The sequence below is a fragment of the Schistocerca nitens genome, chromosome 8, assembly GCF_023898315.1.
Source record: "Schistocerca nitens isolate TAMUIC-IGC-003100 chromosome 8, iqSchNite1.1, whole genome shotgun sequence".
In the NCBI taxonomy this organism is placed as follows: domain Eukaryota; kingdom Metazoa; phylum Arthropoda; class Insecta; order Orthoptera; family Acrididae; genus Schistocerca; species Schistocerca nitens.
This window is the reverse complement of record NC_064621.1, coordinates 418,852,712-418,880,580: the sequence shown is the minus strand read 5'-3', so window position 1 is coordinate 418,880,580 and position 27,869 is coordinate 418,852,712. Positions and strand designations below refer to the sequence as shown.

General features: G+C 41.7%; 1 protein-coding gene and 1 non-coding gene across 3 annotated transcripts in view; one reads left to right on the top strand and one right to left on the bottom strand.

Moving 5' to 3' along the window:
- Nucleotides 1-27,869, top strand: part of LOC126199308 (elongation factor-like GTPase 1) — a 630,571-nt gene that overhangs the window by 19,403 nt on the left and 583,299 nt on the right. For both annotated transcript variants that reach the window (XM_049936141.1, XM_049936142.1), the window contains 2 exons: nt 7,330-7,409; nt 21,006-21,145. In XM_049936141.1, the coding sequence (XP_049792098.1) occupies nt 7,330-7,409; nt 21,006-21,145 (220 nt within the window). The remainder of the gene's footprint in view (nt 1-7,329; nt 7,410-21,005; nt 21,146-27,869) is intronic.
- On the bottom strand, nt 23,292-23,366 carry Trnat-ugu (transfer RNA threonine (anticodon UGU)). Its single transcript has one exon. It is a non-coding gene; the product is annotated as a tRNA-Thr (tRNA).

Below are 27,869 nucleotides of genomic sequence, written 5' to 3'. Positions count from 1 at the left end.
GTCTTCTAGGTAATCTTTAATTGTGTAGTATTCAAGCAATCACAAAAGTCTCAACAATTTGTACCACTTAATTGACCTTCCAGTAATTTTAACCCCTTAACTTAATGATTTTCCAAAAAGTAATAATTTTTTTATTAGTGGAAAACATTCTGTAATGAATGAAATTACATGTAAACATATAAAAATGGCATTTAAGTCTCAAAATAATGAGTTACAAAATTTCAAAATCACCGATAATATCACCAATAATAAAATCCCAAGTATACTTGTGCACTGGACTTTGACTAAAATATCCTGAAATGTGAAGTCATTTTTTAGTTTCTGTGTAGCTATGAAGTCTAAACCATGTATTTCACAATGGTTTCCTGTGAACATAAATATAGATAGCTTTTAAAGTTCAAAAGAATGAGTTACAAAAGTTTGAAGATCACCAATAATAAAATCCCGAGTATACCCATGAGCTAGACTTTGACTAAAGTGTCCTGAAACTTGAAGTCATTTTGTACTTTCTGTGTAGCTTTGAAGTCTGACCATGGATTTCACAGTGATTTCCTGTGATCATAAATCTTGGAGGAGCTGGCTGGAGCACAGTGGATGTATTGATCTTGTATCACTGGTGAGCACTTGTTGCTCAGCTGACGAACTGTCATCACCTGCAGTCTCTAATGAAACAACATCACCATCTTCTTCACTTAAGAATGTATTGCATGTTGGTAGTATTCAACACCCAGGGAGCAATAGTGCAGCATCCAAGGCTTGGCTGAAATGTCTCACTTGCTGCAGAAAAAGCAATAGCCGTATTTCTTGATGTTCATAAAAATCACTTTTGATTCACACAGGCATAATACCACAGAGAAATATAATTTTTCATATATTCCTTTCAAGGGTTCTGAATGTTGAAGTAGATCTTGGTTGTTCTCATAAGCAGCTTCTTTGTAAACAATCTCAAAGTGTTACAAATAATGTAGTGTAATTTTTTAGCAGGTGTGAACAACAGAAGTTTCCCCACAGTTTTCATAACTCTCCACATGGAACAACTTACTAGTTTCTTCTTGGCATGAACTGGTCCTGTCTTCTGTAATCATATGAGATTTTAAAAATCTGATGTTATGTTGAGACATGGTAGTTTTTAGCTGTGTTGCATCATTCCAGACATATCATTTCAAAGACTTTTGCTGTTAAATGTTTTTAACTGTTAAGAGTTTTAAAACAGTAATTGGAACATATTCAGCTATGTATATGACAACATAGTTTTTCAGCAGGTAGACATGTCTGTTTTGATTATGAAACAGATATGGAAATCACTTGCTTGTTACTGAATTTCAGAGGGGGTAGGGAGGAGGGTGGGGTGGGGGGGGGGGTGATGTATGACATCAGAAGTGTCTGGAATATATATATATATATATATATATATATATATATATATATATATATATATATATATATATATATATATATATATTAGAGGGAAACATTCCACGTAGGAAAAATATATCTAAAAACAAAGATGATGTGACTTACCAAATGAAAGTGCTGGCAGGTTGACAGACACACAAACAAACACAAACACACACACAAAATTCAAGCTGTCGCAACAAACTGTTGCCTCATCAGGAAAGAGGGAAAGACGAAAGGATGTGGGTTTTAAGGGAGAGGGTAAGGAGTCATTCCAATCCCGGGAGCGGAAAGACTTACCTTAGGGGGAAAAAAGGACAGGTATACACTCGCGCACACACACACACACACACACATATCCATCCGCACATACACAGACACAAGCAGACATATTTGAAGACAAAGAGTTTGGGCAGAGATGTCAGTCGAGGCAGAAGTGCAGAGGCAAAGATGTTGTTGAATGACGGGTGAGGTATGAGTGGCGCCAACTTGAAATTTGTTGAGATTGAGCCCTGGTGGATAACGGGAAGAGAGGATATATTGAAGAGCAAGTTCCCATCTCCGGAGTTCGGATAGCTTGGTGTTAGTGGGAAGTATCCAGATAACCCGGACGGTGTAACACTGTGCCAAGATGTGCTGGCCGTGCACCAAGGCATGTTTAGCCACAGGGTGATCCTCATTACCAACAAACACTGTCTGCCTGTGTCCATTCATGCGAATGGACAGTTTGTTGCTGGTCATTCCCACAGAGAATGCATCACAGTGTAGGCAGGTCAGTTGGTAAATCACATGGGTGCTTTCACACGTGGCTCTGCCTTTGATCGTGTACACCTTCCGGGTTACAGGACTGGAGTAGGTGGTGGTGGGAGGGTGCATGGGACAGGTTTTACACCGGGGGCTGTTACAAGGATAGGAGCCAGAGGGTAGGGAAGGTGGTTTGGGGATTTCATAGGGATGAACTAACAGGTTACGAAGGTTAGGTGGACGGCAGAAAGACACTCTTGGTGGAGTGGGGAGGATTTCATGAAGGATGGATCTCATTTCAGGGCAGGCCAACCGCAAATTAGAACAGTATGCCACCCTCCACCTCAAAAAACTATCCAATCTCCTGGTTTCCCACCTTCGGAAAGGCAACTCACTCACCCTTCACAACCTTTCCAGCAAACCTCAACCTCCTCTCATTGCACACAAACCCAGTCTCTCCCATCTACTCAATCTCCCACTTCCAGCTCCACGCCCTCCAAAACCTCAAAATTCCAATCAACACAATCTGGAACCACAACACCCTAATTCAGTAGTTAACCTTTCCTTTAAACCTCTCTCACAATCCGAAACCTCTGTACTATCCAAAGGCCTCAACTTCAGCCCCACTCCCAGATTCAACCAAACAGCCCTCGTCAAAGATTTACTGTCCTACTCTCGTACTCTCTGCTGGAAATATCACTTTGCCACGAAGAAAAATGATCCTAATCCTACTCCTAATGATCCAACTCCCCAGGACATTATCCAAATTGAACCCTGCCTGGAACAGTTCCGTCCTCCGTTGCAGCGGGACCCACGTCCTCTTCCTCAAAATCACCCTCTCCAAACCTTCCAGGAATTTCTTACTTCCTGCCTTGCATCTCAATCCTTCTTAAAAAACCTTAATCCTACTCCCAACATCACCACTGCTGAAGCCCAGGCTATTCGTGATCTGAAGGCTGAGTGATCCATCGTCATTCTTCCGGCGGACAAGGGTTCCACGACCGTGGTACTTGATTGTCGGGAGTATGTGGCTGAGGGACTGTGTCAGCTTTCAGACAACACCACAAACAAAGTTTGCCAAGGTAATCCCATTCCCAATGTTCAGGCAGAGCTTCAAGGAATCCTCAGAACCTTAGGCCCCCTACAAAACCTTTCACCTGACTCCATCAACCTCCTGACCCCACCGACACCCCGCACCCCTACCTTCTACCTTCTTCCTAAATTTCACAAACCCAATCATCCCGGCCGACCCATTGTAGCTGGTTACCAAGCCCCCACAGAACGTATCTCTGCCTACGTAGATCAACACCTTCAACCCATTACATGCAGGCTTCCATCCTTCATCAAAGACACCAACCACTTTCTCGAACGCCTGGAATCCATACCCAATCTGTTACCCCCGGAAACCATCCTTGTAACCATTGATGCCACTTCCTTATACACAAATATTCCGCACGTCCAGGGCCTCGTTGCGATGGAGCATTTCCTTTCACGCCGATCACCTGCCACCCTATCTAAAACCTCTTTCCTCATTACCTTAGCCAGCTTCATCCTGACCCACAACTTCTTCACTTTTAAAGGCCAGACATACCAACAATGAAAGGGAACAGCCATGGGTACCAGGATGGCCCCCTCATACGCCAACCTATTCATGGGTCGCCTAGAGGAAGTCTTCTTGGTTACCCAGGCTTGCCAACCCAAAGTTTGGTACAGATTTATTGATGACATCTTCATGATCTGGACTCACAGTGAAGAAGAACTCCAGAATTTCCTCTCCAACCTCAACTCCTTTGGTTCCATCAGATTCACCTGGTCTTACTCCATATCCCACGCCACTTTCCTCGACGTTGACCTCCATCTGTCCAATGGCCAGCTTCACACGTCCGTCCACATCAAACCCACCAACAAGCAACAGTACCTCCATTATGACATCTGCCACCCATTCCACATCAAACGGTCCCTTCCCTACAGCCTAGGTCTTCGTGGCAAATGAATCTGCTCCAGTCCGGAATCCCTGAACCATTACACCAACAACCTGACAACAGCTTTCGCATCCCGTAACTACCCGCCCGACCTGGTACGGAAGCAAATAACCAGATCCACTTCCTCATCCCCTCAAACCCAGAACCTCCCACAGAAGAACCACAAAAGTGCCCCACTTGTGACAGGATACTTTCCGGGACTGGACCAGACTCTGAATGTGGCTCTCCAGCAGGGATACGACTTCCTCAAATCCTGCCCTGAAATGAGATCCATCCTTCATGAAATCCTCCCCACTCCACCAAGAGTGTCTTTCCGCCATCCACCTAACCTTCGTAACCTGTTAGTTTATCCCTATGAAATCCCCAAACCACCTTCCCTACCCTCTGGCTCCTATCCTTGTAACCGCCCCCAGTGTAAAACCTGTCCCATGCACCCTCCCACCACCACCTACTCCAGTCCTGTAACCCGGAAGGTGTACACGATCAAAGGCAGAGCCACGTGTGAAAGCACCCATGTGATTTACCAACTGACCTGCCTACACTGTGATGCATTCTATGTGGGAATGACCAGCAACAAACTGTCCATTCGCATGAATGGACACAGGCAGACAGTGTTTGTTGGTAATGAGGATCACCCTGTGGCTAAACATGCCTTGGTGCACGGCCAGCACATCTTGGCACAGTGTTACACCGTCCAGGTTATCTGGATACTTCCCACTAACACCAACCTATCCGAACTCCGGAGATGGGAACTTGCTCTTCAATATATCCTCTCTTCCCGTTACCCACCAGGCCTCAATCTCCGCTAATTTCAAGTTGCCGCCACGCATACCTCACCTGTCATTCAACAACATCTTTGCCTCTGCACTTCCGCCTCGACTGACATCTCTGCCCAAACTCTTTGTCTTTAAATATGTCTGCTTGTGTCTGTATATGTGTGGATGGATATGTGTGTGTGTGCAAGTGTGTACCCGTTTTTTTTTTCCCCCTAAGGTAAGTCTTTCCACTCCCGGGATTGGAATGACTCGTTACGCTCTCCCTTAAAACCCACATCCTTTCGTCTTTCCCTCTCCTTCCCTCTTTCCTGATGAGGCAACAGTTTGTTGCGAAAGCTTGAATTTTGTGTGTATGTTTGTGTGTCTGTCGACCTGCCAGCACTTTCATTTGGTAAGTCACATCATCTTTGTTTTTATATATATAAACAAAGATGGTGTGACTTACCGAACGAAAGCGCTGGCAGGTCGATAGACACACAAACAAACACAAACACACACACAATATTCAAGCTTTCGCAACAAACTGTTGCCTCATCAGGAAAGAGGGAAGGAGAGGGAAAGACGAAAGGATGTGGGTTTTAGGGGAGAGGGTAAGGAGTCATTCCAATCCCGGGAGTGGAAAGACTTACCTTAGGGGGAAAAAAGGACGGGTATACACTCGCACACACACACATATCCATCCACACATATACAGACACAAGCAGACATCAATATGTCTGCTTGTGAGATGTCTGCTTGTGTCTGTATATGTGTGGATGGATATGTGTGTGTGTGCGAGTGTATACCCGTCCTTTTTTCCTCCTAAGGTAAGTCTTTCCGCTCCCGGGATTGGAATGACTCCTTACCCTCTCCCCTAAAACCCACATCCTTTTGTCTTTCCCTCTCCTTCCCTCTTTCCTGATGAGGCAACAGTTTGTTGCGAAAGCTTGAATTTTGTGTGTGTGTTTGTTTGTGTGTCTATTGACCTGCCAGTGCTTTCGTTCGGTAAGTCACATCATCTTTTTATATATATATATATATATATATATATATATATATATATATATATATATATATATATATATATATATATATATAAAAAGAAAGATGATGAGACTTACCAAACAAAAGCGCTGGCAGGTCGATAGACACACAAACAAACACAAATATACACACAAAATTCAAGCTTTCGCAACAAACTGTTGCCTCATCAGGAAAGAGGGAAGGAGAGGGAAAGACGAAAGGATGTGGGTTTTAAGGGAGAGGGTAAGGAGTCATTCCAATCCCGGGAGCGGAAAGACTTACCCTAGGGGGAAAAAAGGACAGGTATACACTCGCACACACACACATATCCATCCACACATACAGACACAAGCAGACTGCTTGTGTCTGTATGTGTGGATGGATATGTGTGTGTGTGCGAGTGTATACCTGTCCTTTTTTCCCCCTAGGGTAAGTCTTTCCGCTCCCGGGATTGGAATGACTCCTTACCCTCTCCCTTAAAACCCACATCCTTTCGTCTTTCCCTCTCCTTCCCTCTTTCCTGATGAGGCAACAGTTTGTTGCGAAAGCTTGAATTTTGTGTGTATATTTGTGTTTGTTTGTGTGTCTATCGACCTGCCAGCGCTTTTGTTTGGTAAGTCTCATCATCTTTCTTTTTAGATATATTTTTTCCACGTGGAATGTTTCCCTCTGTTATATATATATATATATATATATATATATATATATATATATATAAATAGGGGAAACATTCCATGTGGGAAATATATATATTTCTAATAGAATTTTCGTATTCTTATTTGTTCCTCCTGTGTAGTCGTCATCCTCCACTTTTTGAAAATTAGCTTTTACATTGGAGCTAGAAAACTGAAATTTAATGACTGGTTAACGTATTTTCAGTTAAATGTGAATGACACCACACCAAGTAGTACAAATATCTTTCCGGGATATTGAACAATGGAAAATCCAGGGTTGAACGTAACAATATTGTAAAAAGGAAAGTTGCTACTCACTATATAGCAGAGATGCTGAGTCGCAGATAGGGTCGACAAAAAGACTGTCACAGATATAGCTTTCGACCAGTAAAGCCTTTGTCTTAGATGAGAAACACACACATACACACTCACACAAACACAATTGATACACACTTGACTGCAGTTTCAGGCAACTGAGGTCACACTGAGGCAGAGCAGAGAGAGAGAGAGAGAGAGAGAGAGAGACTTTTGTCTAATTTTGACAAAGCTATATTTGTGACAGTCTTTTTGTTTTGCCTGTCTGGGACTCAGCACCTCCGCTATTTGGTGAGTAGCAACTTTCGTTTTCACATTATTGTTTCTGGGAATTGATATGATGCTCATGTAAGAATTTCTTTTATTTTAGTGCCTTATGTAACACAAGTAATGAAAAAGAATGATGTTATATCACTCTCATGAGAGCATTTATACTTGCAGGTACATGGACAGTCGTAAAGATGAGCAGGAGAGGGGAATTACAATGAAGAGTAGCTCCATTGCTCTCCTGTATACTATAGGTAAGAACTACAATCTACATGCATTTTTTCTGACACCACCTTGTTTATTATATGAAATAGTAGTGCTGTATTAAAAAAAGAGAAAAGAATGAGTAGGTCGGCATTTAGGTTGCTATAATCGTTTATGCACCTGTGGCCTAGGTGTAGCATCTTTGATTAATAATCAAAACGTCCTCAGTCCCAGGTTTGAAACCCACCACCACTTAAATTTTGATTAATAATCAGCATTGGTGGCCAAAGACTTCTGGCATAAGAAGTCAGCCTCATTCTGCCAATAGCCTTGTCAAAGAGAGCGGGGGAGGTTCATGGCACTCTCTTGTCCTTGGAGTGGGAAATTGCCCCTAAAGGTGGAAGAATCAAATGCAGAAGGGCAATGGAAACTCTTTCATTAAAGAGACACAATGTGTATTCACAGGACATGTGGCCTGTAATTGAAAAAAAATGTCATGATGATCTATCTGTTGGCAAAAGATTCTGGAATAGTCTCCCATTCAGATCTCCTGGAGAGGACTGCCAGTGGGGAGGTGACTGTGAGAAAAAAATTGAATAACCAATGATAGGACAATGTTCTACAAGTCAGTGTGTGGACTGCCAGAAGCTTGAACATGGTAACGGAGCTAGAATATCTGAAAAGGGAAATGCAAAGGCTCAGTCTAGATATAGTAGGGGTCAGTGAAGTGAAATATAAAGAAGACAAGGATTTCTGGTCAGATGAGTATAGGACAATATCAACAGCATCAGAAAATGCTATAATGGGAGTAGGATTTGTCATGAATATGAAGGTAGGGTAAAGATTTTGTTACTGTGAACAGTTCAGTGATTGGGTTGTTCTTATCAGAATCGACAGCAAACCAACACTGACAATGATAGTTCAGACTGTAGAGGAAGACGTGACAACATTGCAAGGTGAAGATAAAGAGATAAGAAAATACGTATATGAGGATATTGTAAGGGTAATACAGTACGTAAAGGGAGATGAAAATCTAATTGTCGAGGGGACTGGAAAGTAGTTTTAGGAGGAGTAGAAGAAAAGGTTACAGGAGAAAATGGGCTTGGGACAAAGAATGAGAGGAGAGAAAGACTAAGTGTGTTCTGTAATAAATTTCAGCTATTAATTGCAAATACTGTGTTCAAGAATCACAAGAGGTGGAGGTATACTTGGAAAGGCCAGGTGATACAGAAGGCATACCCATGAACAGATGTAGACTCAGATCACAATGTAGTGCTGATGAAGGGTAGGCTGTGAAGCTTAGGAGATTAGTCAGGAAGAATCAATACGCAAAAAACTGGGATACAGAAGTACTAAGGAAAGACGAGATATGCTTGAAGTTCTCTAAGGCTATAGATACAGCAATAATGAATAGCATTGTAGGCAGTACTGTTGAAGAGGAATGGACATCTATAAAAAAGGGCAGTCACAGAACCTGGAAAGAAAAACATAGGTACAAAGAAGAGATGAATTTAGGAATGCAGAGATACTAGATGCTGAGGAATGAAATAAATAAGAAGTGCATGGAAGCTAAGATGAAACGGCTGCGTGAAAAATGTGAAGAAATAAAAGAAGAAATGAGTGGCAGAGGACTGACTCAGCATATAGGAAAGTCAAAGCAACCTTCGGTGAAATAAAAAGCAAGGGTGCTAACATTAAGAGTGCAATGGGAATTCGACTATTAAATGCAGAGGAGAGAACAAATAGGTGGAAAGAGTACATGAAAACCTCTATGAAGGCAAAGATTTGTCTGATATGATAGAAGAAGAAACAGGAATCAATTTAGAAGAGATAGGGGATCCAACATTAGAATCAGAATATGAGAGAGCTTTGGAGGACTTAAGATCAAGTTAGACAGAAGGGATAGATAACATTTCATCAGAATTTCTAAAATAATTGTAGGAAGTGGCAACAAACTGACTATTCAGGTTGGTGTGTAGAATTTATGAGTCGATGACATACCATCTGACTCTCAGAAAAATATCATCCACTCAATTCCGAAGACTGCAAGTGCAAGAATCACAGTCATATTCTTAAAAAACATAATAATTTCTTTCAAGTACACTTATCGACACAGCTTTAAACTTCTTAGCCCTCCATGTAGCAATCATTGAAATGTGGCTGATGCATTCATCAAACAAATGGTCATTCTCTGGTGTTGGTAACGGCATCAGAGGACTGTGAACACAGTCTTTTGCTGCTCCTCCAGCACTACCTCCACTCTTCATGTCTTTCATGGAAAAGTATTTACACTGACCCAAGTTGTCCAGGATATCCGTAATATTTGGTATCGGATATGGATCTGTAATCATCTTAGCATTCATATAGTAATAAGTACAAAAGAACGTGTACTTTCTTGTCCTGTCTGAGGATTTTTTGGGTACAATGACTACCAGTGCTCCCCAGTGACTATTATGTTCTTCTACTGTGCTAATTAACAAACTTTCCATTATTGAAACTTCCTGGCAGATTGGCTGTAAATGGTAGGCTATTCTATACGGCTTCTATTACAAAGCAGATTTGCCCCCAGTTGGAATCCTACACTGTGTTATGGGTGTTGCCAGCAGTGGCCCATGAGGATTGAATAAACCCATGAACTCCATAAATAATTTCTGCAAAGCTATCCTGTCTTCCTCCTCAAAATCCTCGATTTTGGCATGTAATGCAGCTGTATCAACAATTTACTTATGGGTGAAGTCCACACATCATCTGTCTAAACAGTTCTCACCCAAAACATCCAAACTGACAAGTAGCAGTTCTTTTCCCAAAGTCACCTCATAGGTGTCGAAATTATCAACACTGGTAGGAACCACATATTCGTTACTTCTTCCTATATGCACACAATACTCCACCATATGAAACATTGTGATACATCTAATTCATCATTGGTTTTTAATGGGTGCACCACATATAAGATATTTTTCAGTAAGTCTGTACTTATGCATACTGAAAGCAACTTCCCTGTACCCTGTGGCACTTATCATGCAAACTGAGTTTTAATGCCTCTGTATGCAGTTTAATTGGCTCTTCCCTCATGAGAGGAGAACATTGCAGTGTTGCATCATTGACAACATCATCCCTCAGATGGAAAAATGCTCTGCCGAGTTCCACAGTGTGCTACGAGAGATCAATTTTTGCCTGACATGTTGTTAAGAAATCTAACCCCAAGGTTGTACTGTACCCCATAGCCTCTTGGGTCGAAACTTTCACAATTTCTCTTAATTTATTTGTTCCCACCTGAAAATTTAGTTCTGCTGAATCTAATGATTCCACATTGCTATCCCTAACCAGAGTAACCTATAACATGGAGTGTCACTCTTCTAATACACAGGAAGACCAGACTCGCCACAGACATGTGACCCCCGTGTCCAATAAGAACTTATGCTCTTTACCATTTATTATGCCAACTAAACAACACTGCCTCTGCAAATGTCTTTGTAGCATTGAAACTTATTGGGAACACCATCCAGCAGATTTGGAGTCCAGGTTGGTGTTTACCAAGCAATTACTTCGTCCTTGCCCATTCTGCTTTCTCTCTCTCTCTCTCTCTCTCTCTCTCTCTCTCTCTATAACCTTGCTCATGGTGCCCAACCATTCCATACTTATAACATTGTGATTGGTGATGTTGCTTCTGAATGTTTCCCACTGACCCACATTTATAGCATATTATGACCCTCGTCGTTGTGTCATGTGACTAGTGCCTCCTGGTGGGTAGACCGTTCGCCGGGTGCAAGTCTTTCGATTTGATGCCACTTCGGCGACTTGCGCATTGATATTATGTCCCTAAAGAAGACACCGTTTTTAGTCCCACATCCCTGTCACCACAACCACTTTTTCTGACTGTGCTGCTACTCTGATGGCAGCACACACATTCTTGGGGTTTTCTGTATGCACCTTCCTTGACATATTGGGTGGAAGACCCCTTAGAAAAACACCCAATGCTCCATGCTCTGTTTTCTGAAGAATAACTCTGTTTTCTTTGTCACTCTCCATCACACCATCATCTGGTGGATCTGAATATTTATCTTCCTTATCATATCAGGAAAACTCTCCACCGATTCATTCTGCCTCTGAGATATGCCACTCAGTTGCTCATGAAAGAACCTTGTAATATTTTGCTTCGTCAGCTAGTAGTTGGTGATGACTGAGAATGAATGCCTAAATTTTGTGGTATATATGATAGCCAGATCCACTGCCGTTACTGCAACAGACATTTTGGCCCCTAAGCCAAGGCATGAAGCTCAGCCATTGAGTAACCATGATATCATGCTCCAATTCTTCCATCATATCAGCAACTTCCCAACTCTCCTCTCTGAAGTCTGTCTGTCTGGTTTCCGCATTTTCAGCTTGCTAAATACTGGTTCTTGCATACTGAATGCATGCTCTTGCCAGAGGGCATCTAGTTGCAGAGTTGCCTGAAATGCCCCCCTTATGATGTTATTTTCCTGAGCCATCATGAGCCATTTGCTTTGCTAGGCAGAACCATGGTGCAGCAGTAATGAAATGTGAAAATGTGCTCCTTTACGTTGGAGTATCATATGATATCCATAACTGAGGTTATGATACACTGATATGAAGTGAATAGCTGTTAAAAAGAAAAAAAAATTCATATCTTCAGGCAGCTGATATCAAGTTAATATGGAGTGTGAGAGGTGTCATTCTGATAAACTATCTCCCCCCCCCCCCCCCCCCCCCCCCTCTCGCTCTGTTATGTGGCATTTAGATGACTTACATGTTGCGTGTTGGTGATTGTGAAATGATGATGATGACAACACAACTCCCAGTCCCCAATCGGAGAAAATCTCTGACCTGCCAAGGAAGTGATCCTGGCTCCCTTTGGTTGACATCCAACCACGCTGATCCTCACAGCTACCAAGGTGGACGATAGACTGACTAAGCAGTGAATATATATGACAAGAGCTGAATATACTCGGCCTGGTGACTGGGGGATGGGGGGAATGTAGAAGGGGAGGAGGAAACAAAATGAAATTTCACAGATTGAGAGGATATGTGATGTTATTCCAATTATTTCAGTGTTTACAAAATCGAGTTAAAAAAAAACTTGGCAATATGAGTCCATTTATCAGTATGATTTTGCACCCCCTGTGGCTGTGATATGTGCACTGATCCAGTTGGGAAGTGTGTCATAAAGCCATTGTGTACTTCCCTAGGGCACACTGGCCCACAACTGTTGTAACTGGTCATTGACATACTTGATACTGGCACTGGGATGTAGGTGATACCTGAGCTGGTCCTTCACATGTTGTACTGGGGACAGATCTGGGGATCTTGGTGGCTACGGTAGCATCAGTATCTAGCCTCGATATACTTCTTTCCCACATCCCTTCACTCTGTAGTAGCAGATACATGCTACGCAGTGTAAAGCAGCGTTGATGAAACCACTACCTAATACCTACCACACAGAGGCCACGTAACTCGAGTTGAAAGTCAGTTCCTGAAAGTTCATTTTTAAAAAATTGGGTGTTCGGAGGATGCAGTCCACTTGCAGAAAGTATTTAAAATTAAATTGAATCCGTTTTTTATTCATATGGAAACACATGAAATGGCTATCAAGTCCGTATTTAATATGGTAATGCTCTATCATTCAAAGTTCACTGTCTGTACAACATAATTTCATTAGAGAAGGAGCCAGCATTTTTGCAAGTCTGGCCCAACTAATTATCGCATTCTAACAGTCACAGACCCACATCTATTCATGACTTAAACATTCAGTTGTTTCAGTGGTCTTCTTAGTAATAAGTGCTAGCCAAAGTATTCCGTACAGAGCACGAAACATGCCACGCGAAATTGTTACTACAACCAGAAAGTTCACACGCTCATAACTTTCAAACTATTTAATTTAAAAACACCAAACTATCATTAAAATGTTCGTAACTCCAGTCACGAGGTATTTGAACTGCAATTAACTCACTATTTATTTATTTATTTATGCATTTATTTTACCTGGCAAGATTAGGGCCTTCAGGCCCTCTCTTACACCTAACCAGGCATACTCAGATTCAACAAATTTCAGTTTCTACAGAGCATTAAGGACATATTACATGTTATACAGTATTAATGTTAAGAAAAAAAATAGAGATTATAAACGTAGTACAATGATAATTATAACAATCAAAAATTAATTATAACAATCAAGAATAATAATAATAGTAATAATAATAATAATAATGACTATGTATATGAAAGTAAACATATTTTTCTGTTATGAATGTCAGTCCTATTGCTAGTTGGGAATTTTCTCGTTATATTCTTGCAGCTTGTGAGTTATTCTCATCAAGCAGAGACATAAGACGATAGAATGGGGTGAAAGAGATATAGAAGAGGTAGATAGGTTAGAGGAAGAGAAATAGAATGGTAAAATTCGAAGCTATGATGGAGAGGAGAAAGAAAGAGATGAGAGGGGCCCAACAATGGTGGCTAAACCGTCCCTAATATGTAAGTCTTGAGTTCACTCTTGAATGTTGAGTGGTTCCGGATAAGACGCAGATCACAGGGGAGCGCGTTCCATAGTCGTATGGCTGAGATGGAGAATGACATGGAGAAAGATTTTGTGTTATGTAAAGGTACAGCCAAGATGCTAGACGTATCCGATCTGGTATTGCGGTTGTGGAATGATGATAGGTGTTTAATGTGAGAAGATAAGTATTGGGGGCACCAGTGGCTAAGAAATCGATGAAGTAAGCACATCGTGTGGAGATCGCGTGCCTTATGTGGGCGTATCCAACCTAGCTGGGAGTATGAAGGACTGATATGATCATACAACCGTATATTGCATACGTATCTAACGCAAGCGTTCATCACTAGCTCGAGGCGTCTCGAATTTTCACTATTTGTGCCGTGTTGAACTACATCACAGTAGTAAAGATTAGGCAAGACTAGTGTTTGGACTAATTTTTGTTTAACATGGGTTGGAAATATTTTTCTAAATTTCTGAATTGCATGTAGGGAGGAGAGCGATTTCCGGCAAGCTGTAACTGTTTGTTCTTCCCAGTTTAGGTGTTCATCCAAGATTATTCCAAGGTCTTTTACTGTTTTTTGGTATGGTAGTTGGGTACCATTGAGGTGTATTTGAGGGACTGTTTCGTGAAAGTGCCGACTGATTAACTTTGGATGAGATATAAGTATGACCTGGGATTTCTTGGGGTTTAGTTTCAGACCTAGATTCTGTGCCCATCGAGAAACAGAGCAAAGATCCGCGTTCATACTCGCTACTGCGTCAGCAATGTTCTTGGGGCTTGCACTTATGTACAGTTGGATGTCGTCGGCATATAGATGGTAGTTGCAGGAGTGAATCACTGAAGAAATATCATTAATGTACAGTGAGAAGAGTAATGGACCAAGGACGGAGCCTTGGGGAACTCCAGAGCGCACGTTTTTCCATGATGACTTTTCCGACCCACAAATGACTTGTTGACTTCTGTTTTTGAGGTAGCTGTCGAACCAGTGTATTGCGCTGTTTGAGAAATTCAGCTGCTTCATTTTAATTAGTAATATATCAAAGTCAACTGTATCAAAAGCCTTGCTAAAGTCAAGCAGTGTTAGGATGGTAGCTTCACGTCTGTCCATAGCATGTTTAATGTCATCAGTTACTTTGATTAGTGCAGTTGCTGTACTATGGTGCTTTCGAAAGCCTGACTGATATTTGTCATGGATGTTATGAGTTTTGAGGTAATCCGTCAGCTGTTCATGGACGATGTATTCTAGGGCTTTAGATATTGCAGGTAGTATGCTGATCGGCCTGTAGTCACCTGGCGACTTAGGGTTGTCAGTCTTGGGTATAGGTTTAACTAAACTTTGCTTCCACTCAGTAGGATATGTACTACTGACAAGAGACAGGTTGAAGATGTCTGTGATAACTGGAGTAATAGTGTCTACGACGTTCTTGATCATGCCAATGCTCACTCCATCATTTCCTACTGCCTCGGAAGAGATTCTCATAATTGCCTTGTGTACTGTGCCGGTAGTGACATGTTTTAGGAAAAACTTGTCTCTCGAGAGATTGATATCTTGGGGCTGGTAATTTGTCGCTGCGTGGCAGTTTACAGCTGTTGAGAAGAAATCGTTTAATTCTTCTGCAGACGCTTGATAAATAGCGTCAGATCTTCGCTTCCCTATACCCAAACTGCGCAGCTTTTTCCACAGTGCAGCAGGTTTTGATATGCCGCATACGACAGAGCGGGCATGTCTGATTTTGGCATTCCTCACGCTCTGCTTGGTTCTATTTCGGAGTTTCCTATAAGCTTCGTACGCCTCGGGAGTTGGGTTACGCTTGAAGGCCCTATGTGCAGCATCACGTTTATTCATTAACTGGCGTAATGCAGTGGTGAGCCACGGAGCGGGAGCTCTCTTTACCTTGACAGTGCGTTGAGGAGCATGTTTATCATACAGTGCAATAATTTTGCGACATAATTCCCGAATTTTTCCGTCTAAAGTCGGTTCATTGCTTATATCATACCAAGGGATGTCTGAGCAATCCTTTTGAAGAGCGTCATGGTTAACATTTTTTAGGTTTCTGTAGGTTACCAGGTGAGATTTTTCTTTGGTAGTATGCACTGAGTAATTTAAGAATATCACGTCATGAGCAGAGAGTCCTGGAGCGGATGTCTGATTGGCGCGAATTATTTTATCTGGTCGCTTTGTTGCCATTATATCTATGAGTGTATGGCTGTGTGGCGTGTGATGAGTTGGGTCCAGCGGTGTTAAACTCATATCATTGGAGTGGAACAGTCTCCTTAGTTTTTCTGCAGAGGGAGATTTTAACTGTAAGTCGATGTTTGTGTCGCCCATAATGATTATGTGTTCATACAGTGTCACGAGCGAGGACAGGGCAGACTGAAAGGAGGACATAGCACCGACGTTTGGAGGTTTATAGATTACTCCAATTAGCAGTTTCTGATTTGATGTATTTATTTCGAAAAACAAGAACTCTGCTTCTCCTTCGCACTTTGCATCCGATGTGCATAGTATAGTAGGTCTCAGATCAGAGCGAACATAGGCACCCACACCACCCCCGCGTCGTGTTTCACGATCTGCCCTTAGGAGAGTGTAACCAGTGATTCGGATAGCGTCGGAAGAGATGTTTGGTTTCAACCAAGTTTCAGAGACGAGGATAATATGGAACAGCGATTGGCAGAACAGGTTACAGAACTCGTCGAAGTGAGCCGTTAGCGACTGAGCGTTCGCGTGGGCCACAAAGAGCCCGCCGCCGGAACCGGTCCGTCCCATTGTGGCCGCCTGTAGGACCGAGCGCGCTCCGTCTACCTGCTGGCCGGAAGAGGGACAAAAGCTGGATTTCGCGGGGGAAGACATATTTACAGGTGTGTCCAAGGTCGTGACTGACTCAAGCGTCTGTGGGCTAAAGGTGAAAGACAAGCTGGAGGTATCGGAGAAGGGAGCGAAAAGAAAGATGGAAAGTGGCAGTGGTGCTTACGAAAAAGATAATAGTAGTAGTAGTGGTAGCGACGAGGATGAAAATAACAGATATAGAAAGGCGGTTTTAAGGAGATTCCTGTTAAAGGTGAATGTTAATTCCCGCTTGACTGACAATATGAATATACATGAGCACTTATGATACACAAATAAAGAAGCAATATCTATGTGAAACAATTGACTGATTTTAAATAGAGTACTTATGGTACTTATAGAATTAACGAAGCAATATTTACGTAAAAAAATGAAAAGAAAGAATACTAATTAACTTATATTAGACAGAGTACAATATGAGACTTTGTGTCTCGCGAGATTTCGCTCAGTCTTTCAGTTCGGACATGTTCGTCACCGTTTTTCTCCCTCCTTCCATCTTGACTACGATCCTGCCATCCTGGGTCCATACATTTTGAAGGCCGAACTGTGTGATCGCAGTGTTCAAAATTTTTAGTCTTTCGCGCGTCAGATCTTCCCTCAGGGTAACCCCACTCTTGGCGAGTTTTCTTTTCTGAGCAAACACTTCAGCTCTTTTCCGATATGACACAAATTTAATTATTATGGGCCTGGGTTTCATGACACCTGGTATCCTGCGCCCAACACGGTGGCTTCTGTCAATATCGGTCACGTCGATTCGCACGCCAAGTTTTTCACGCACGAGGCTAATGACCAGGTCGTCGGTGTTTTCGCGATCGTTTTCAGCTACCCCGAACAAGCGCAAGCTGTTCCTTCGCTGATACTGCTCGAGTTCATCGGTGGCCGCAGACAGTTTAGCTTCTAGGTCGGCGGCTTTTTCCTCTTGTGCGGCCAGGGACTTTTTGAGAGACTGGATTTCGGTGCTGTTGCGCCCGACAGACTCTTGCAGTTTGTCCATGACCGCGGCCGTCACAGAATCCGTGATGGATTGCACGATTACGTCTAGCGTGTCTTTGCTGTGCAGCGCCGCACTCACCTGGGACCGGACGAGCTCCCCGATGTCGGGAAGCGAGGCCTCACCTGCCGCCGGAGACCGGGCGCCCGCGCCGCCTGCGCCCCTGTAGCCTCGCCTGCTGCCGCTTACTCGTGCTCTTCCCATTTTTCACTCACTTATCACTTATCACTTGTGGTAATCAACGGAGAACAACACACCACGGCAAGTAACTCTTGTTTAGTCGGATGCACACGTTGTGGACTGCCGCACTTCTCTGTAACACCTTCAATGAGCGGAAAAACTCGCGAGCCAAAGAAACGCGCGTCACTCAGTGGCCGCCATCATTTCCCAGAGTATTTTTATGGAGCTATCTAACATGGTGTTATCCGTAGGCTGGTTAGCAAGCGACTATCTTGAACTATTCTACTCACTGCCCCCTGCACTATATTCATGCGAGAACAACTTAATTCGGATTGGCTGTTGATCTAAATGACCAATCAGGATGTTCCTTTCAGATCATTCTCATGGCAAAACTTGACTTATCCAATCAATAATCTGATAGTAATTAATGTCATTAAAACTTCAATTCCTAGTATATTGTTTAATCAAAATAAGTGAAGTATAAATTATTCTCCAAATTGATAAATAAACATATTCTGCCTCTAACTTTTATTCTGGCTGCTTTTATACAACAGCAAGCTCACACCGATGTACGTCATCTGAATCATGGTTGCACCATAACTTTCCCTCAGTCTGTTTGCACAAGGTTTTATGAAAAATGACATATAAGTTTTAACTTATGTCCCACATACACTCTCTCAATCATTCTTACACACTCACACAACAAAAAATAATGAAATAATAATTTTGACCAATTATATAATGCACAGTGACTACAGTGTTAAACATAAAATTCTAATTAATTGACTTTATGCACTGATAAATTTGTAATGGCTTCAAATGATAATGAAAGTCAATCTGTATTTATTTCTGACTTGGTTTTAAAAAAACAAGTGTCGGTTTTAGGACTTTTAGGTAATTTTCTCTACCTCCGGAACTATAATAAATAAAAATCTGAAATTTTGACAGCATCATTCCATTAATAACAAAATGCTGTGTACCAAATTTGAACAAAATTGGATAATAACTAATATTGATTATTTAGATTCGTAGAAGGTGTGGCTCTTTGTATCGACTGACTGTTATGCTATGCAGTTCTCACGGCAGGCAGCATCAGCTGCGCTTGAGCAAAGCGAGGGGGGGGGGGGGGGGAAACATAGCCATCCTGCAGCCACCATACCAAATGGCTGTGTGCCTTACTGCAACGATTGTCATCTAATTATAACAACTTGCTACGTTACAACGATTCTGTCTCGTGAGGGGTAATACATGGGGAAACATTACATGTATGTTGTACCATTGTGTCATCAGAATTCCCTTAATCAGTATGGGCTTGACCTGAAGTCATACTGAATAGCACCCCACACCATGAGCAACACTGCTGTGCCTCTCCAAAAACTGGAAGAAGAGACCTATCCCCAGCTCGCCACCATACTTGCCAACGATTGTCATCCAGGGTACTGCAGATCCACGATTCATCACTGAAAACAATACAACACTATTTACCAGCAGTCCCGTCTTCCTAGACATGATACCATTCGAACATAGCCATTTGTTCCATAGTACTAACAGCAGCATAGGCATGGGACAATAATTCCCGTCTGGCTGCTGCTAGTTTTCATCCAGTGGTGCAGCATGACACAGAATGTTGCAGGGAGTCCATTGCTTGTTCTCAGATGGCAGACACAGATGTGTAGGAGCTACAGTGTTCCTGGTGCACAGTACATTGGTACTTCTGTGTGGTTGTTAGATGTGGTCAACTGAACCTTTACAATGAGTATGCGTGCCCTCATTTCCCATGCCATCCAACACTTGGCCACTGTCACGCCCAAATTCCCAAAAAAACTGGATGTTGCACAATTCAACCAACTGGCTAATTTGAGACTTGCAACGGGGCCCCTTTTCGCCTCTATCAGATGTCGATAACTCTGTCTCACATGAGAAGGTGGCATCTCTGTGTCCTTTGCAGTGGTTTCTCAATATCTGACTCTGTTCAGAGCCATTCTATACCCTAGTAGGCTTGATAAAATCATTAAACATAAACAACGCTAATGCAATGTGGTGGCCAGAATACCTGTCAAAGAAAATTGCAGCTCTAATCATTTACATATCTGCCAGTGGTGTGTATGTGTATGAAGTTATATTGGCATCTGACCATGTCTTCTACGTGCTTTAAATTTTTTATCAGTAAGTGTATTTGTCATTCTTGACTTGTTGGGTATACAGTAAGATATCGTCATCTTCCTTGCCTGATATTTCACTGGCATGACTTTTGCCTTCATCAGGTGCTACCTGAGACCAGTCGTCGATGCAACATGTCTGTAATTTGTAGCTTCTGCCATCCCATTCCGTCTGAGGTCCTCTCATGCAGGAGCTGCAATCGGATGTCTGAACCATCTGACATTCCAGTTTCTGTCTGTGCCCATAGGCACCGCCCTTGAGTCTTCTGTTTTTGACTCTCGGTCAGTTGAATCTCGATAGACTTCCTCACTCTGCTGCCCCAGTACCTGAGCATCTGGGCCAGGATACTCATCTCTTCATAGCTCATGAAATTATCATGTCCCAAGCAGTGTTCAGCAATGGCTGACTTTGTTGCTTGTCACAAATGAGTTTGTGTTGTTATTCTTGTCATCTGATGTCAATAGTTCTTGTACTACATCTTTGGATTTAACTGATGGATAAGTGCATGTTAAACTGCAATAATACCTTTTCATCAAAAATTTTCAAACATAACTGTGACTGGTGATGTGCCATATTCTACAATAGCAATGTACACGTTTCCCATTTGATAATATCTGTAATCAGTAGCCAGTATTGGAGCATCAACCTTCTGTTTCAGTATGGTGTATGATAATATGTTTATGTTCAGTGTTACTAAAATCCATATATTGAATAATATTTGAATGAAGCTGCAAATGAAAGTAGGTGGTTCATTGCATTTTCCTATATTTGTATTTCCTGTATACTGATGCTTTAATCTTATATATAATGGAATTCTTGTGACTTATTTCTCTGTTTTCTTATAATTTGTGCTCATAATTTACTAATGTTAATATTCTGTTGTTCAGATTGTCTTGAACTCATTTTCTCTGTAATGAATCATTTTAAATCTGAGCAAAATTTATTTTTCTAGGCAAAGAAGAATTTCTTGTGAATTTGATTGATTCACCTGGCCATGTAGATTTTTCCCTGGAGGTTTCAACAGCTGTTCGGCTATGTGATGGAGCTATAGTTGTTGTTGATGTAGTTGAGGGAGTTTGTCCTCAAACAAGGGTATAAAAATTATTTTAGTTATAATTATTTAATATACATGTCATTTTTGTAGATGTTAACTTCCATTATTTGTAAGCCTTTAGTCATATCGGTATCTTTCTACCTGTTGCAACATACACATAATTACCATTGCTGTTAGGATGTAAATGGCACATTGTCTTACTTCTTTGTGTTTCAAGACTAATTTAAGTGAATGGCATTCGTACAGAAGAATATAAAATGAATAATAATTAAATTTGTCAGAGAAGAAACTGTGGCAACTGGAGCAGAGCTGACACACACATTCCCTGTTTAACTACTGTATTTATTCGAATCTAAGCCGCACTTTTTTTCCGGTTTTTGTAATCCAAAAAACCGCCTGCGGCTTAGAATCGAGTGCAAAGCAAGCGGGAGTTCTGAAAAATGTTGGTGGGTGCCGCCACAACTAACTTCTGCCATCGAATATATGTAGCGCCACACAGGCATGCTTTGTAGGCACAAAGATACATACTGGCACCAAAATCTCTGCGTCAGTAAATAAATTTAAAAAAAAGTGGAAGACGAGCCTTTTTCCTCCGCCCAGAGTTTCGACCACTGCATTTTGGTACATTATCCAACGAAGTAAATACAAATTCTGTATTGTTGATCCTCGAATGTAGCAGCATTTCAATGTACTACGAAAATCCGACTGGCAAGACTGTTTGGGATGTTTGTCAATATGGCCAACTCTACGTTCTGAATTTTTTCCTACCTGTGAGAAGAGATGGTTGCTAATAGGAACTTTTATGAATTGTGAATCACATGTAGTATTCTCTTCACCATAAGATTAATACGAATATAAACATTTTGCCATGTATTGTTTCGTGTTTGCTACTATCTCATTTAAATCCTGTCTGCCTAATAAACTACGAAACTAGAGTGAGACAACAGCAAACGGGGAAGAATATACATATCATGTCATGTTTATATTCGTATTATTGTTATGCCTGATAGTGATACAGTCAGAAATGAAGCACGGCAACTGACTAGATTTTTAAACCTAAGATGACTCTAATTTCTGTGCAGAATGTAATGAACTAAACAGGCGCCTGCAAAGATTTTGGAGCGGAGAAAAATTTTCGCTAAAATTTCGTTCAGAACATCATCTATCATACGCAGTCTGTTATTTGGTTCTTGTTGATCATTATCAAAGAAAGCAGTAGTGTAAGTAACAACAAATGTTTCGCTAATGAGACGACTCCTCTCTATTTTTTATTTGTAAGCGGCGGTAGCGCGCACAAAAGCAAGCCACGCCGCGAGTGGCGACAGGCCGTAAACACGCACTATCAGAATGCGACAAACAATGCATGACACAGTGCGGTAATGCATTTTCAGCTTGGAGTGACGTAAACACCTATAACAAAGAGAACGGCACTTATCAGATCAAAGAAAAATAAGCAATCAATTCAAACCAGACAAAGCACGTGAAAAAGGAAGGATATCCGTATAAATACGGACGGACCGCGTGACGCGTAGCAATGGCTACCTGGTAAACCGTAACTGCTAAGCTTACGACTCGAACCAAACTACTGCAGCTGTATCGTCATTCATTCGACCTAAATTGTGTCTCATATTACAACTAGACGAACTTTGTTTCGACTTGGAGGTGCGACCTAAAACTTTTCTCTCCCCTTGAATTTCGAGTCTCAAATTTCAGGTGCGGCTTAGATTTGGGAAAAATTTTTTCCTTATTTCGAGTCTCATTTTTCAGGTGCAGCTTAGATTCGAGTGCGGCTTAGATTCGAGTAAATACGGTATCTTTGTAATACATCTGTGACTCAAGGCATATGATGTGCTTTGTGACTTTGTCAAAGGCTTTGATTATCAGAATGAGATTTTCACTCTGCAGCGGAGTGTGCGCTGATATGAAACTTCCTGGCAGATTAAAACTGTGTGCCGGACCGAGACTCGAACTCGGGACCTTTGCCTTTCGCGGGCAAGTGCTCTACCAACTGAGCTACGTAAGCACGACTCACGCCCCGTCCTCACAGCTTTACTTCTGCCAGTATCTCGTCTCCTACCTTCCAAACTTTACAGAAGCTCTCCTGATTATGAAATGATAATTAAATGGACACCCTAGCTGCAAACAGGCGTTGATGTACTTCATTGGAGACATGTTGAAAATGTGTGCCCCGACCGGGACTCGAACCCGGGATCTCCTGCTTACATGGCAGACGCTCTATCCATCTGAGCCACCGCGGGCACAGAGGATATCGCGTCTGCAGGGACTTATCCCTTGCAAGCTCCCCGTGAGATCCACATTCCCAACATGTCCACACTACTACATTCGTAGTGCGTCTAATAGATGTTTGCCCATCATACTCATTACTCGTGGCAGATTAATCTACCAAGTCCCGTACGAGTTCGGACATAGCGTGTGCGTTCGCACAAGAAGGTCAATGGCCGAGAAGCCATATTTTAACTATATATGACGGTAGTATCTGTTTCCGAAAGAACAGTTACCTGATTATGTTGACTATAAAATCATAGAGGTAAACTGCACTATTTATGGATTAAAGGCATCTCTCTTGCATTGGCAGAATCTTACCTTAAAAAGACAGAGAGAGAAGAAAAAACAAGTACATTGGCAATCTGCATCACAAAAGTGAGGCTAAACACAGGATGGCTGAACATAAAATTGTCTAATCAGAGGTCCACTCCTGTTCTTAAAACAAGTAATTGAACTCCCAGTAACTTTCAAGAAATGTCCCATGACTTTAATGTTACTTGGTAATGCAACCATAATTGGCACATCCCAGATGAAGGCTGAACAGCCCTTTGAATGATTTACAGCAAACAACTTTGTTATTCAGTTTTAAATGAATAAAGATAAACTATTGGTAATGGAAATATACATTGATGTACAGGACTGCTGAGACAGTCATGCTCGGATGCCTAATCTGTGTACCTGCAACCCCCCCCCTTGTGCATTTCTAGTCAGAAAATCGGCTGCCTCTCTCTGAGCCGCTAGCCACCAACCCCCAGTCACTGTGCCAGTCTCCCACCTCTCTCACCCTCTATCCATCCCATCCGAAACTGCCTCCACCACAACCTACCCCACCTACCAAAATTCAGCAGTGGCACTGTCTGTCCAGCTGGTACCATGTAGGGACATAGGCATCTGTGTGTGTGTGTGTTTTCTGTGTGTATTTTACTTTAGCTCGAAACAGGAATAGTCCAAAAGCTAGCAAGTTTTCTGCCTTTTATGTGCACATATCAACAACTCAGTGCTTCTGCTCTCTGGTGAGGATCACATTTATTCCAAACACTTTTGCATGCAGTTGGTATATTTTTTAAAATAAAGCATATCATACTATTAGGTAGGTGCATAAGTTCACAGCATTTTCCATAAGTTTAATAACCACAACAGAGACACATAACAGAGACTTTAGTTTTCAATATCATATTCTTCTTCACTATTTACAAGAGTCTGCCAACACTGGGATAACTTTTTGATTCCGTGACAGTAGAAATCATGTAGTTTGAGGCAAAGAACTCATTAAGCCATGTTAGGAGCACATTTTCACCTGGAAAGGAAGTTCTTTGAAGTTTGTTCAATAGAGAGTCAAAATGGTGAAAATGTGAGGGTGCAAGGTCAGTTGGATGAGGTGGTTGTGGAATGACTTCCCAACCCATCTTCTGTATAGCACTTTTTGTCAGTCCAGAAGAATAAGAACGAGCGTTATCAAGGATAAGCAACACTTCATTCAGTCTTCCTGGTCGTTGTCCTTGGATTGCATCTGCAAGACTTCTTAGTTGTTGACAATAAATGTCAGCAGTGATGGGCTCACCTTGGGGAAGCAATTTGTAGTACACCACACCATTTCTGTTCCACCATATGCATAACACTATCTCTTGCGCTCTTTGTAGGGGGCTTGGGCTCAACCATGCCTTTCTATTCCTTAAGTTAGTGTAAAGAGATCATTTCTCATCCCAGTAATGATACAGGGTAGGAACGATTAGCGTTTTTCATGAGCAAATTGATGACAAGCAGGCAAAGATGCACATATGACCACCGCCAGTTTTTGTGATTTTGACTTAGAGCATATGGTACTCATGCACCTAATTTTTGAACCTTCTCCAATGCATGCAAATGTTGTACAATGGTGGAATGATCACAGTGTGTCACATTTGCTAGTTATTGAGTATGCTGATGAGTATCATTGTGGATAAATGTGTTTAAACAATCTTCATCAAACCCCGAAGGTCATCCTGAACATGGAGAGTCATTAATGTCAACACAATCCTCCTTAAAATGAGAAAACCATTTTCGTGCCATGCTTTGTCCAGTGATGTTATCCACACCACATGACACAAATGTTTCTGGTGGCCACCCCTGCTGTGCCTCCTCTATTGAACTCAAACAGAAGAATATGAGTATGTTGGAAATGTTCCAATTTCTCCACTTGGCAATTTTTTTTCTAGTGTCCACAGCTCCATTGTCTCCAAATGGCAAATTGACAATATGTAAACTCAAATAGCAACAGTGAACTACAAATAAAAAAAGCTAATGATAAATAAACTCATAGCAACCAGAATACCCACATAGAAGACAGAAACACAGTGAACAAATGCACCAGCCTAATACTTGGAAGCAAAAATTTTCAGACAGCTCCATGGAATGCTACCTGCTTTTACTGTCCATCCTATCACAATTTTTTTTAGGTACCAAATTAGGGAAGTTATGTCTGACAGATTTGAGCAGGAGAATGTTGTCCCTGTTGTGACTCACCAATCGTTCAAAGTGCCGGCGCGCAGTTACGCGTGTCCTCTACATGCGGCGCTGTCTGCCAGCCATGCAGCAGCAGCAGCACCACCTAAGCGGCCAGCCAGCCAGTGGTCACTAGACTGGGACTCAGTTATGATTTGACTGTTAAAGTGTACACACGTCTTACTCTGTTTACTTGATCTGTGACTTTCTTGTATTGCATCTTCCTTGAAATATTATTCGTTCAACTTGAAGTTATAACAGTCCCCCTAGGCAGTATTTTAAAGCTAGACCAATAAAAAATCAGTCAGTCAATCAATCAATCAATCATTCAGTGGTAAAACTGAACCAATAAGGAGCCCTGTGCAGTGTTTCATACATGTGTATGATTTTGCAGTATTTTTGTTCCTCTCTCAGTCCTGCTACGCAACTTGTCAGTGCAAGTTCTGTGCGGATCCAGATTCACTACAATCCAAACTGCCACTTGCTTTCCAATAGAAGCAGTTATTGCAGATAATCTGTGAACAGCGGGGTCTGTTGGGATCCGTGCAAAGCAATATCTTGTGGCACATGTTGTGGGTCAAATACTAACATTCACCCAGGTTTGGAGTCAATTGATACCGTCAATATCTTGTGGCACATGGTGTGGGTCAAATACTAACATTCACACAGATTTGGAGTCAATTGATTATTTGGCTACTGAAGAGGTCCAGAATAGTTTTAGACTTGGTATGGCATGAGAATAATAGCACTCCTGCCTACGTTTGTAATTCAATTTTTAATGAAATTTTAAACGAACACCTCAACTATGTAGCTGTAGTTATGGATTCCTCTAGGCAGTGGGATTGTCTTGGCTGCTCGGTGGTTATTTTCATGGGCATGTCCTCAAGAATTGTTTACAAAATAACTTCAGTGTCTCTGATTCAGAGTGCAGAGTTGCTTACAATTTTGAGGGTAGTGGTGCAGATGGGACATATTCGTGCTGAAAAATTTGTCATATATTCCAGCTGCCTACGTGCTCTTCAATCTATTCAATGAAAATACCCAGCAGACAGGTATGACCAGGACATCCAGGACTTACTTCTCTGCCTGCAAAAGCTGGGAAGGAGGAGGCATTCTGTTGGGTGCCAAGGCACAACAAAATTCAGGGAAATAAATCAGTAGATGTGATAGTCAAGGAAGTGTGTCTTCTAAATCAGGTGGATCAATGCACTGTCACCCCACATACTATATCCTCAGAGTTGAGGTACAGGGTCATGCATCAGTGGGAAGAAGAGTTACAGGAAGTGACACTCAGTAAAACCAGCTACCAGGCAATGTGTCCCTCCTTCTGGCCCTGACATGACTATAACCATGAAATGATCTGATATGACATGAAGCCTTCAGTTGTCATTGGGTAGAGCAAAGTCCAATGATGCATGGCTTCCTATTCTGGCAGGGGGACCCTACAGTGTGTAGTGCTTGTGGTGTACAAATTGCAGTACACCATGTTTTAACTTAATGTGTTTTATATTTAGACGAGAGGGTAGAGGTTCTTTTACCAGCTGTTTTTCCCTTCATTTTAGGTAACAATGAGATGAATGTGGTACAACTTGTCTGATTTTGTGATATGTTTGACTTGCTCTCTAAACTTTCAAGATGGTGATTTTGGTGTGGTACTGGTGTGCATGCTCATCTGGTTTCTTTGTAAGTGATCAGTCAGTAACATTTTCCATGGTTTCTCTTCACTTTTGTTCTATAACTCAAACATAGTTTTAATAACAAATTTTTAACATTGACTAATTTACAAGTTTCTTCATGATAGGGTATGAATGGGTAGGTGAATGTGAATGAAAATGGGAGATAGTGATGATAATGGTAAGTGATATTATATTTTAGGCATTTTTAGTCTGAAGTGTTTTAACAACCTTCCTAACAGACTTTGTTTTCAAAAGGGCACTAATAACTTTGCTCTTGAGGGCCTTAATTCACTCTCTGTCTTGGCTTACACAACTTCCT